The sequence below is a fragment of the Anser cygnoides genome, chromosome 24, assembly GCF_040182565.1.
Source record: "Anser cygnoides isolate HZ-2024a breed goose chromosome 24, Taihu_goose_T2T_genome, whole genome shotgun sequence".
Taxonomy (NCBI): domain Eukaryota; kingdom Metazoa; phylum Chordata; class Aves; order Anseriformes; family Anatidae; genus Anser; species Anser cygnoides.
The window spans coordinates 3,427,042-3,439,105 of record NC_089896.1 but is presented as its reverse complement, the minus strand read 5'-3'; the positions used below and the strand labels follow the sequence as shown (position 1 = coordinate 3,439,105).

Sequence of the window (12,064 nt, the reverse complement as noted above, 5' to 3'; positions counted from 1 at the left end):
GGGACATGGGATGGGATGGGGCACGGGATGGGGCACAGGGTGGCCTCATCCAGCCCTGCCCCGCTGCCTGCCCAGGGGACGGAGCTGGACGAGGGGTGCGCGGTGTCCCCGAGCCCCTGCCCCCCTTCCCCACCTGCTGCCCCCCCCCCTCCCCAGTGCTGGGGAATTCATTAATTCATTAGCGGCCACAGCTGGGCCCTGCTGGGGAGGCCGGGCTGCAGGGGGAATTAACCCCTTCCTCCCCAGCCTCATGCCTGGGATCCCCCCCCCCTTCCCCCTTCTCTGCCTTCGAGCAAAAGCGGCTCCCCCCCCGCCAAACACTGCTCAGCCCCCCCCGCTAACGAAGCCGGGGCTGCCTGCCTCGTTAGCACAAAGCCCCGAGGGGTGGGGGACAGCAGGAGGGGACAGTGCCCCCCCTGCAAGGGCGCTCCCCTGCGGGGGAGCAGCTTTAAAACCCCAAAGCTGCCCCTTCCCCTGCTGGTTTTTGGGCTTTTATTTGAGAGGGCAGCTTGCCTGCAGCCTCAAATGGCTCAGCTGGGGGGGCGGGGGGGGGCATGCAGCCCCCCCCGATATGGGGCTAGAAGGACCCAGGCTTGTTAGAAAGATTTTTATTTCTCTCTATTTACAGACTGGAATTAAAAAAAAAAAAATTAACAACAAACCCGGCCCTTCCCCCAGCCCCCCCCCCCCCCCGGGTGGCACAGCCTGGGGGGCACGGCTGGGTGCCCCCCCCCCCCGGCCCTGCTGCATGGCTGTGGGGGGGTCCTGGCCATGGGGGGCAGGGCCGGGACCAAGCCTGGAATACGGGGTAGGGGGTGCCCAGGTGGGGTGACCCCCCCCCGCCCAGTGCCATCACATTCACATTGCGCCCCGTGCCCCCACAATGCCCCCCCCCCCCCCCCCAGTTAATGCTTGCTGCAGGGATTGGAGCCAAGCCACAGCCCCCCCCCCCCCAGCTGCTGTGGGGGTGAATCCACCCCGTGCCCCCCCGGTAAGGCAACAGGGCTGTGGGAACAGCCCCCGGGACAGACCCCCCCCACCCCAGCACCCCTTGTGTCCCCCCCCCACTGCAAGCAGGGGTTTATGGCTTTAAGGATTTGGGTGTAATTTAAGGACAGGAGATAAAAGGGGGGGGGGAGAAGCAAGGATCCTGTCCCCCCCCCACACATATAGGGGTCCCTGTGTGGGGGTGCTGCTGGGGTGTGTGTGGGGGGGTGAAAATATAAATTAAAGGCGATATAAGGGGGGGGGGCTGAAGCTCAGTGCTAGGATCTGGGGGGCTGAGCCCCCCCCTCTGCCCCCCCCCAGCTGTGTGGAGATGAGCTGGGGACGAGGGGATGGGGCTGGCGTGGGGAGGGGGCACCCTTGGGCCCCCCCCCCCCCCGAGGCCTCTGCTGCTGTGGGGTGGGGGTGTGGGGGGCACGGGGGGGCACCCACCCTCCTCCCCCCAGCCAAAGCACTTCTCAGGTTCAAAGCTGGCTGTGAAGGCAACGAGAGAGGGGCTGGGGGGGCCGGTGAGGGGGGGGGGGGGGGCACATCTGGGCAAGGCGCTGCCCCCTGAGTCCAAAATCCTTGTGCAAAGCCCCCCCGGGGGACACCCCCTGCACGACCCCATGGGCGTTTACAGGGGGGCACGGGCAACGGGAGCGAGAAACCCCCCCTGCAAAAAGGGGGGAGATTCCCCAACCCCCCCCGGCCACCCCCCCCAACAGCACGGGGTCACTGGTTGTCCCCCGGCTGGTACTGGGGCTCGGTGGCCGTGAAGTAGTCCTCGAGGAAGGACTGGAGGTACTCGAAGGTGGGGCGCTCCTCGGGCTCCCGCTTCCAGCACTGCACCATCACCTCGTGCAGGGAGGGGGGGCAGTTCCCCGGGCACTGCATGCGGTACCCCCGCTCCACCTGCTCCAGCACCTCCCGGTTGTTCATCCCTAGGAGGTAAGGATCCGGCCCCGGCCATCAGCATCCCGCACCCCCGTGGCGAAAGCCGCCGGGGAAACCGAGGCACGCGGGGGGTCCTGCTGGGGACGGGGGGGGGCCCTGCGCCCCGCTGCCCAGCCCACCCAAGGGTGCCCACCCTGCCAGGGGGGGGCTGTACCTGGGTAGGGCACCCGGCCTTTGGTCACCAGCTCGGTCAGGAGGATGCCGAAGGACCAGACGTCCGACTTGATGGTGAACTTCCCGAAAAGCGCCGCCTCCGGGGCCGTCCACTTGATGGGGAATTTGGCACCTGGGGGTGGGGGGCAACGGGAAGCAGGTGAGCCACGGCCGGGGCACCCCGGGGCACCCGCACCCAGGGTAACCCACACCAGGGGTACCCAGCACCCAGGGAACCCATCACTTGGGGTGCCCATCATCCAGGGTACCCAGCACCTGGGGTACCTATTAATGGGGGTGCCCAGCACCTGGGGTGCCCAGCACCCAGGGAACCCATCACTTGGGGTGCCCATCATCCAGGGTACCCATCACCTGGGGTATATATTAATGGGGGTGCCCAGCACCCAGGGAACCCAACACTCGGGGTGCCAAGCACCTGGGGTACCTATTAATGGGGGTACTCTGCACCTGGGGTACCCAGCACCCAGGGATCCCATCACTTGGGGTGCCCATCATCCAGGGTACCCAGCACCTTGGGTACCTGTTAATTGGGGTGCCCAGCACCTGGGGTGCCCAGCACCAAAGGAACCCATCATCCAGGGTGCCCAGCACCTTGGGTACCTATTAATTGGGGTGCCCAGCACCTGGGGCGCCCAGCACCTGGGGCACCCAGCACCCAGGGAACCCATCACTTGGGGTGCCCATCATCCAGGGTACCCAGCACCTGGGGTATATATTAATGGGGGTGCCCAGCACCCAGGGAACCCAACACTCGGGGTGCCAAGCACCTGGGGTACCTATTAATGGGGGTACCCTGCACCTGGGGTACCCAGCACCCAGGGATCCCATCACTTGGGGTGCCCATTATCCAGGGTGCCCAGCACCTGGGGTACCTATTAATTGGGGTGCCCAGCACCTGGGGTGCCCAGCACCAAAGGAACCCGTCATCCAGGGTGCCCAGCACCTTGGGTACCTATTAATTGGGGTGCCCAGCACCTGGGGTACCCAGCACCCAGGGAACCCATCATCTGGGGTACCTATTAACGGGGGTGGCCAGCACCCGGGGAACCCATCCCCCAGGGAACCCATCATCTGGGGTACCCATCACCTGGGGTACCCACCACTCAGGACACCCCTCACTCAGGGCACCCAGCACCGGGGGTGACAGCTCCAGGCCTGTGCTGGGACCCAGCCCAGCAGGGACATGGCAGCGGTCCCCAAAGCTTTGGGACGGGGACGGGGGGGGGCTCACCCTGGCGCGCCGTGTACTCGTTGTCCTCGATGAGGCGGGCGAGGCCGAAGTCAGCGATCTTGCACACCAGGTTGTCGCCCACCAGGATGTTGGCGGCGCGCAGGTCCCGGTGGATGTAGTTCATCCGCTCGATGTAGGCCATGCCCGCAGCAATCTGGGGTGGGGGGGGGGGAGAAATGTTGACATCCTTGGGTGTCCCCCCCTGAGGGCACCCACCCCGTGCCAGCCTCCCTGGTACCTGGGCAGCCATGTCCACCAGCTGGGGCAGCTTCAGGTAGCGGCCGTCCCCGTCCTTTAGGAAGTCCAGCAAGCTGCCTGGGGGCAGAAGGTGCCAGTCAAAGAGCCAGCTGTGCCCACCCAAGGGTGCTCTCCTTCTTAGGGACCCAGCCATGTTCACCCAAGGGCGCTCTCCCCATAGGAACCCAGCCGTGCCCACCCAAGGGAGCCCTTGGACCAGGTCCCTGCGCACCCTGGCCGTGCCCAGGCAGGGTGGTGCTTGCAGAAGAGCCAGGGGCAGCTCCGAGGGACCGGGGGGGCACCCATGGGTGCCGCCACCCGCTCACCTTGGCTCATGAACTCGGTGACGATGTAGATGGGCTCCTCCGACACCACGGCGTAGAGCTGCACCAGCTTGTCGTGCCGCAGCCGCTTCATGATCTGAGCCTCCTCCAGGAAGGCCTCGGGGGACATGGTGCCCGGCTTCAGCGTCTTCACCGCCACCTTGGTGGTGCCGTTCCACGTGCCTGGCCCGGGGACACGGCGTCACCTGGAGCCCCCGGGGGGGGACACCCGGCCCCGGCAGGGCCAGGACGGAGGGTGCGTGGATGGAGGGTGCGTGGATGGAGGGTGCGTGGATGGAGGGGTGCATGGATGGGGAGCCGCATGGATCCATGCATGGATGGAGGGGTGCGCGGGTAGGTGAAGGGTGGATGGTCGCATGGATGTGTGGATGGAGGGACGAGCAGAGGAGCAAGGAACTCGGGCCAGGGCAGTCAAGGGCCACGCTACCACCGCGCCCAACCCAGGACAAGGACTCCTCCTCACCTCGTGGCACGGGGACGAGGCACCCGTGGGCTCACCTAACCACAGCCGTACCCCGTTCCCCATCCATCCGCAGCGGAGCGGTGCCAAGCGCTGCCCCACCGCAGCCTGGTCCCCGCGATGCTGCCTACGGGGCTGCTCGTGCCCCTGCCCTCCCCCCCGGCCGGCTGGGCCAGCCTTACCCATCCACACGTCTCCGAAACATCCCATGCCGAGTTTCTTGTCCAGGCTGATGGATTCCCGCGCTATCTCCCAGGCGTCCTTAGCTAATCCCAGGGTCTGGGGCTTCATAGCGGGGCACGCGCGGGTGAGCAGATGGCACAACCCGTCGTTGCACTCTGCAGGGGCGCAGGGAGGGGAGGAGGGGAGGGAGGGAGGGTGTGCGATGGGATGAACGCAGCATGCACGCCGAGCGGGGGGAGCACGGGGCGCGGGAGGAAGAGGAAGACGACGAAGGACCCCCCCCCCGGCCTGGTTTTGTCTCCTGCTCATGGTCCCATCAGGGATACGGGGGGTTATATGGGATATATGCTTGCGGGGAGGGGTCGGGGTGCCCTGCAAAAGCAGGCGATGGGACATTTCCCTAGGGCACCAAGAGCCCACTCCCATCTCTGGGGGGGTGCCAGGCCTGGGGGTGCCCCCGCCGCTTCCCCCCCCCTTCGCCGCTCGCCCCGGCTCGCCCGCCGGGCCCTACCCATCCACACTTCCCCAAACTGCCCGTTGCCCAGCTTCTTGAGGAGCTGGAGGGACTCGCGGGGGATCTCCCACACGTCTTTGGTTTTGACCGAGAGGTCGGCCAGCTTGGGGGTCCCCTTGGGGCACGGCACGGCCAGGCGGCAGCACAGCCCGGCCGCCCGCTCTGCGGCACCGGGGAGAGGCAGGCGTCACCCCAGGGTGCCCCCGGCCCTCGCCCCCCGCCCTGCTCCCACTGCAGTCCCCCCCTCCCCAAAACACATACATGGGGTGCGCTCCCTCCCACCGGGGACAGCCCTGCACCCCCCCAGCCCCGTTACAGGGTGATGCCCCCCCAGACCCGGGGGCTATTTACCTTCTCTGGAGAGGCCGGGTGCTCCCTGCACCGAGGACACGGAAGATTGGGGACCCCAGGGGGTCCCCCTCCTGCTGCTACCAGCACAGCCCCCTCCTCCTCCAGTTAAACCCAGTTGGCCCAGAAGGCTGGGTCTTGCCAACCGGTCCCCTGGGCTTTCCCCACCGCCCCTTCCCACCCCGCCACAGCCCCCCCAGCCCACCCTACCTATATAGTGCTGGACCAGCTGCTGCACGGTGTCGAACTGGGCCCGCGTGGTGATGTAGTACCCCCCGCTGTCCAGCTTTCGGATCTTATAGTGCTTCACGTGGTCGCCCTTGGCCTCGTCCCAGTCCCGGATGGAGAGGGAGTAGGCGCCTGGGTGGGAGCGGGGGTGAGGGGTGGGACACGGAGGGGCACGGGGCGCAGCCCCCCTGTCCCCACGGCCCCCTACAGCGTCCCCACGGCCCCCTACAGCGTCCCCACGGCCCCCTCCCTACCTTTCGTCGTCTCGCTCTCCCGGATGAGGAAGGTGCCCCTGCAGTTGCCGTGGCACAGGAGCTGCCGCTCTGCATCCTTGCGCCCGATCTTCCCGAAGTACCACCTGCGGGGGGGGGGGGCTGGCATCAGCACCGGGGGGCACCCGTGGGTCCCCCGAGTGCCCTTGCCGGCACCATGGACATCGCTTTGCAGCAGGGCCAAGCAACGTGCGAGCATCGTGTGAGCATCACGGCACTGTTATGGGGTGCCAGCACGCCTGGGACCCCCCGCCTGTGTGTGTCCCCCCCCCCCCGTACTCACTCCTCTGCCTGGATGGAGTCCACGGGGGCCACGTAGTTGCTGGGGATGTAGCCCGTGTCGCCCGAGCTCAGCGACCTGGCCTCCCACCAGTCACCCTCGCTGGGGAGAGACGGACGGACGGACGGTGAGGAGGAGGGACGGACGGACAGATGGACCTGGCCGCCCTGCGCCTCCCCTCCCCACGCACAGCACCCCCAGACCCCGCTGTCCCCCACCACCGAGGGCACCCACCCCAGGGCTCTGCCGGGGCCACCCAACTCGTGACATACACAGTTCTCTTACTGGTAAGGAGGGTCCCCAGCCTGGGTTGTACTGGGAGTACTGGGAGCACCTCGCCAAGTGGGACAGGGGGGCCAGGGAGGGTGCGGGGGGGGCTCACGTGTTGTTGATGATGTGGAACTTCTCCCCTTTCTGAAAACTCAGGTCATCCTCCGTCCTGGCCTCGTAGTCGTACAGGGCGATGAAAAGCGTCACGCCCCCACCTGCGGCACACCGTGGGTGAGCCCCGTCCCACCCAGCACCCACGGGTGCAGCCGGGACCCCCCCCACACCCCTCCCCAGCTCACCGCTGACCTGTGATGCTGCTGCTGTGCGCCTGCAGCGTGTTGGAGGGGTAAAAGCCCGGCCCCGCGAAGGGCGCGGCGGTGGGCACGGCGGTGCCGTGGAAGTTGTTGAAGTCGGGGATGTGGGTGAAGGCGCCGCCGAGCTGCGCGGGGTCGGGGTCGTACTGCAGGGTGGGGGCCGACGAGGGCCCCGCACCGCTCCCCGCCTGCCCCTTGCCGGCCACCTTCTCCTTGCAGTGCACGCAGCCCATCCTGGCACGGCCTGCGGGGCGGACGGACGGATGTGGGACGGACGGACGGGCACGCTCAGAGGCACCCGCAGCCCGACTTCCCCTGCTCCCCCCCAACCCCAGCACCCACGGGTGCTCCCGGCCCCGGCGGCCCCACTCACTGTGACGGCTCCGCGGGTCACTTCAGCTGCTCCATGGCACCGTGGGGAGGACGAGAGGCACCTGCGGGCAGCGGGGAGGGCGTCAGGAGGGGGCAGAGCCCCTGCGTGGGCTAAAACATCCCCGTGAGGCTTCCAAAAACCCCGCACGGACTGCGAGACCCCCGCGAGGGTTTAAATATCGCTGCACGGGCTGCAGCAAGCCTGCATGCTTGCAATACCCCTGCACAGGCTTCAATACCCCTCCCCAAGCTGGAATGCCCCTGCACAGGATATAATACCCCTGCGAGGTCTTAAATATTGCTGCACGGGCTCGGAGGACTCTGCACGAGCTAAAATACCCCTGCACGAGCTGCAGCCCCGCTGCACAAGCTAAAATACTTCTGCATGGGCTGAAACCACATCCCGCCGGGTCCCCCCGCGAGCCGAGCACCTCCTTCCAAGCAGCGCAGCGTCCGCCAGCCGCCCCGCGGGGCCGGAGGGAGCGAGGCAGGGCGGTGAGGAGCCCCCGAAACGTCCCCGTCCCCGTCCCCTGAGCTCGCGGGGGAACTGGTGGCTCGGGGCAGGAAGGGCCCCGCTCGCCTCGCTGCGGTCGCGGCCGCGCTTTTCCGGCCAGCGCTGTGCGAAGGTGTAACGGAGGAGGAGGAGGAAATCGGACCGCTCCCGCCAGGGACGGCGCTGGCCCCTGTCCCCTGTCCCCTGGGGACAGCTGCCCCGGGAGGGACGGAGATTCGGGGGTCCCAGCCCTGCGCCGTGCCCAGCCCGGGAGCGCGGAGGTGACACCACGGAGCCGTGCTCGGCCCCGCAGCCACGTCCCGGCCCCTGGGCAGGAGGAAGGGAGGCTCGGGTCCTGTCCCCGAGATCTGAGAGGCAAATGCCGTGGTTTTGGGGGCGAGGAAACGTTTCACGTGGATTTCCCCCGTCCCAGTCCCTGACTCTCCTTTCCTTCTCTCGGCAGCAGGTTTCTAAACACCACACGAGCTCGAGTGGCCCCGGGCTCTCCCCGGCCACCTTCGCTTTCAACACCAGCCATTTGGCAAGGCCGAGGCTGTTGCAGCCGGGACAGAATTGCCAAACCTGAGAGGGCCTGGCCGGTTTTTGGGGCTTTTTTTTTTTTTTTTTCTGAGAAGAAGTTGGTATTTCAGCTGACAAACGTTCCCAGCTCTCGCAAACCCTCTTTATGAGAAACACCGGCCCCCTCGCTGGCACCGCGCTCCGAAACTTCCCATTTTGCTGAATTTCTCTGCTGAACTCAGCAGCCGGGGGTCAGGGAGGGCGCGGGGCAGCTCCTAGAGAGGCACAAACCCCAAATACCCCCACACCTCGGGGTTTAGCCCCAGCCACCACGCAGCATCCCACCCGCCTTCGAAGGGTGGCCCCCAAAACGGGTCCGTGGGGTCATTTTTGGGGAGGGGACGCGCTCGGCCCCGCGTGCTGGCGGCCGGACCCTGGAGCAGATGGGCAGCGAGCCCCCCCCCGGCCGGCTCCACCTGCACCGGTGCCGCCGCGGTGCCAGCTCGCGCCCCGCCGTGCCCCCTCCGTGCCACGCGGACGCCCGGCCAACTTGTCCCCCCCGCCACCACGGGTCTGGGAATTGTCACCGGCCGCCTGGCCATCTGCTCCTCCTGTCCCCCCCCCACACCCCAGAGCCTGGTTTCCAGGTCCCGGTGGCACGGGGTGGGGGTTTCCAAAGCGGGTGGCCAGGGGGCTGAATGAGCTCAGCGGTGACAGCCAGGAAGGGAGGGACCGGGAGCGCTGTCCCAGCCCTGAGCCGTGGTCTGATGTCCCGGCGTGTCACCCCGCCTGTCACCCCATGGGATCACCCCCAGCCCCCCGCCGCCATCCCCTGCCTCTGGGGACTAACGGGGACGGAGGGGTCGGGCTCGTGGGGGCTGCAGATGCACGGAGACCTCCGGAGCCTCTCCAAATATCGCAGAGCCGGTGCCTTGGGGACAAACCGAGGTGGCATCGGGACCAACGCCCGGACCCGGGGCTCGGCCACGACCCCACGGGCGCAGCACAAAGGGGGGGCCCCGCAGGGACGAGGAGCAGGGGGCACCCCGCGGGCCCTGCCGGCACCCAGGCCGGCACCTTCACAGCAGGAGGAGGAAGCGGCCAGGGAGCGCGGCGTGGGGGAGGAGGAGGAGGAAGAGGATGGTGCCGCGGCCTCCAAGGGGGAACCTCGCGGCTGGCAGGGTCCCAGGCTTTGGGGGCGGCAAAATGGGGTCGTAAATGGGACACCGGCGGGGCTGAGCAGCGACACCGTGGGCTGCAGCCCCTCGGGCACCCAATGCCCCCCCAGGGCTGTATCCCACCCCCTGCCCTGCACACTCACGTCCTTCCCACGTGGCCCCGCACCCCTGGCAGCTCTCGCCACCTTGCCACAGCCTCCCTGGGGGAAGAGGAACCGAGATCGCTGCGCGGAGCAGCCCCGTGCCTGCCGGGTCCCCTCGGTCACCCTGCGGCACCGGGGTCCCAGCTGCAGCCCAGCAGGGGACGGTGACGCGTTTCGGGTGCCTCGTTAGGATACGGGGCCTCCAGCCACGTCCCCTCCCGGCAGCAGGAGCCCTGCAGACACCTCTGCTGGGGAGGGGACGAGGGGGCACCTCCTGCCTCCCCGCTGCCCGCTTCTCGGCCCATGGGGACACCAGGAGAGGTGGCGGGGGGGGGGGATGCAGCACCCTGCTGGGACCCAGCTCCCAACAGCATCAGAGCCTCGCCTGCGGCGGTCCCAGCGGGTGTCCCACCCTAATGGGGACGTGGCGGGGCAGGGGACCCCATGGCTGCCCATGGGACGCGCGGCCACAGAAGCCCCTTCCCCTCCTTTGCCACACGCAGGGCAGGCTGGGGAGGGTCCGCGGGGGCTGCTGGCCCCCCCACCAACCAGTGCCTGCCCCAGGAGGTGGCAGAGCATTGCATCCCCCCCCCCCTACAATTATACTGGGACTATACAGAAGAGGAAGGGCACAGCACCCCTACGAGCGATCGGCCCCGAGAAGTCCACCTGCGCTGCGCCCCCCCCCCCCCAGCCTGGGGGTGCCCCTCGCCCCCCGGCCCAGCAGGAGATGCCCACAACGGAGCGAGCCGCGGCCCCCGCTCTGCTCTCCCCCCCCTGCCCCCCCTCCAGCCTCCCAGCCCCATCGCTGGCGGGGAAAGCAGGATTTCCGCTGGAAGAAGAGCAATTCCCGGATCCGAGGGGCTGCAGGGGAGGAGGAAGGCAGCCAAGAGCGGAGCGCGGCCCCAAATACAATGTCCCGGGAGGAGCAGGGCGGGGAGGGAATTGTGCGGGGCAGGAAGCGCCGAGTTCCTGCTCCTGCCTGCCTGGGACACACCAAGGGCCGGGGACGAGGCAGAGCCGCCGGCCGTGGCGGGGGGGGGGGGGAGCACCCAGCTGCAGCGGGGCCCCCCCAACCCTACGTGCGCCCGGAGCTGCCCCCCGGCTCCCAGCCCCGGCTGGGGGTGGTGGAGCTCAGCACGGTGGTGCTGGCAGGCTGGGGACACCCGTGGGGCTTGGAGGGGGAGCAGGTGCCCCCCACCCGATATGGCCCCCCCCCTACCCCCCCAGCCCCCTCCCCAGCTCTATTTTGTCTCAGCAGCCTCCCCGCGGCTGCGGCGCCGCCGGTTAGTGCCGCGAGGGCGAGCTGGAGGCTGCCCCCGGCCTCCCCGCTGCCGCTGCCTCCCCCCCGGGATGAGAGAGGCCGGGGGTCTCCTGCTGCACCCCCCCCCCCATCTCCAGCATCACCGCAGAGGCTGGGGGGGCGACGAGGCAGGGCCCCCCCATGGTGCCCTCCGTCCCCATTACTCAGCGCCCCGTCCCGAACCCACGCCACGCTCGAGGCGGGGGGCAGCGCACGGAGACCCCCCCCCAAAAAAAAAACACTCAGAGAGGGTATGAGGAACCCCCCCCCGCCTTACTGCAAGAGGCAGCGCGAGCCCCCCCACCTGCCCTCCCATCACCCCCGTGCATCCCTCCTACCGTCAGCCCTCCTGCTCCGGCTCGCATGGAGCCCGGCGGCCCCCGGCCCCCCCCCCCCCGGCGGGGGTCCCACCGCAGCACCCCGACCCTCCCGGCGCTGGGGGCCGGGGGACGGCTCGGGGGGGCTCAGCAGGGCACGGCTGGGTGGGCGACGAGGGGAGAAGCGGGAGTGCGTGTGCGTGCGGTTCCCCGCCTCGCGAGCAGCTCTCGCCGCCGAGCCGAGCTTCCCCTCCCCTTGCCCCCCCTTCCTCCCCGCGCTCCCTGCGATGCTTCATTGTACCAGCCAGCCCCGCCGCCCGCACCGGGGCCCAGCACCTTCCCCGTGCCCGTTGGGGACGCGGTGGCGTTGGGGACACACACGGGACGGCGGCTTTGGGGTGCCCCATCCACGGCGCAGCCCCACGCGGGGACCCTGCGCGGGGTCTGCTGGTGATTTACGGGGTGCGCGCGGGGCTGCCGTGCTCCCGAAGGCAGCGTGTGCGGGGTCGGGGTGCTGCCGGCCCCCAAACGCATCCGTGAGCCCCCCCCCGAGTAGGGGATGGCACGGGGACAGGCACGTTGCAAACATGGGGCAGGGATAAAATGAGCCCAGGAGCGGAGTTTGTGCCGGGGCGGGATGAGCTGGGACGGGGTGAAGCCGTGGGATGGCGAGGAGTGTCCCAGCTCCCCGGGCGGGGTGGGACCGTGTCCCCTGGGGGCTCCCGTGGGTCCCCAAAATGGGCACGCTGCTCCTGGCCCACTCCCGCAGTCGCTGCGGCTGTCGGCAGTGCCCCGGACACCGGACTCCTTATTTACGCCTCGCCCGGGTGAGGCTGCAAGTGGGAGGCTCCCGAGATTTGGCACCAAACCCCAAACCCCAGCCAGCCCCGGGAGGGGCGGTGAGCCCCCCCTGCGCCCCCCCCGGGGCTCCCAGTCCAGGCGC

General features: G+C 68.8%; 1 protein-coding gene across 5 annotated transcripts; it reads right to left on the bottom strand.

The window, feature by feature from the left end:
* Window positions 1–967: 967 nt before the first annotated feature.
* FGR (FGR proto-oncogene, Src family tyrosine kinase) lies at window positions 968–11,376 on the bottom strand. 5 transcript variants are annotated; one of them, XM_066982529.1, is made up of 13 exons: window positions 11,143–11,376; window positions 7,170–7,230; window positions 6,789–7,040; window positions 6,595–6,697; window positions 6,216–6,314; window positions 5,915–6,018; window positions 5,643–5,792; window positions 4,570–4,725; window positions 3,910–4,089; window positions 3,585–3,661; window positions 3,347–3,500; window positions 2,096–2,227; window positions 968–1,928 (listed from the first exon to the last, which is right to left on the bottom strand). In XM_066982529.1, exons 3-13 carry the CDS (start codon window positions 7,027–7,029, stop codon window positions 1,720–1,722), a joined length of 1,605 nt encoding a protein of 534 aa, XP_066838630.1. In that variant the 5' UTR covers window positions 7,030–7,040; window positions 7,170–7,230; window positions 11,143–11,376; the 3' UTR covers window positions 968–1,719. The 5 variants fall into 5 exon arrangements, with proteins under 5 accessions (XP_066838630.1, XP_066838631.1, XP_066838627.1 ...); XM_066982526.1 differs by lacking the exons at window positions 4,570–4,725; window positions 11,143–11,376 and adding exons at window positions 5,082–5,246; window positions 9,502–9,763 and having other exon boundaries at window positions 973–1,928; XM_066982527.1 differs by lacking the exons at window positions 4,570–4,725; window positions 11,143–11,376 and adding exons at window positions 5,082–5,246; window positions 7,600–8,241 and having other exon boundaries at window positions 973–1,928.
* Window positions 11,377–12,064: the final 688 nt, after the last annotated feature.

Coding starts and splice junctions, on each gene's coding strand:
- FGR (XM_066982525.1), bottom strand. CDS start 7,029: ATGGGCTGCGTGCACTGCAAGGAGAAGGTGGCCGGCAAGGGGCAGGCG. Junction 6,698..6,788: donor GCACAGCAGCAGCATCACAG/GTCAGCGGTGAG, acceptor GGTGTGCCGCAG/GTGGGGGCGTGACGCTTTTC. Junction 1,929..2,095: donor AGGCCGGGTGCCCTACCCAG/GTACAGCCCCCC, acceptor CTTACCTCCTAG/GGATGAACAACCGGGAGGTG.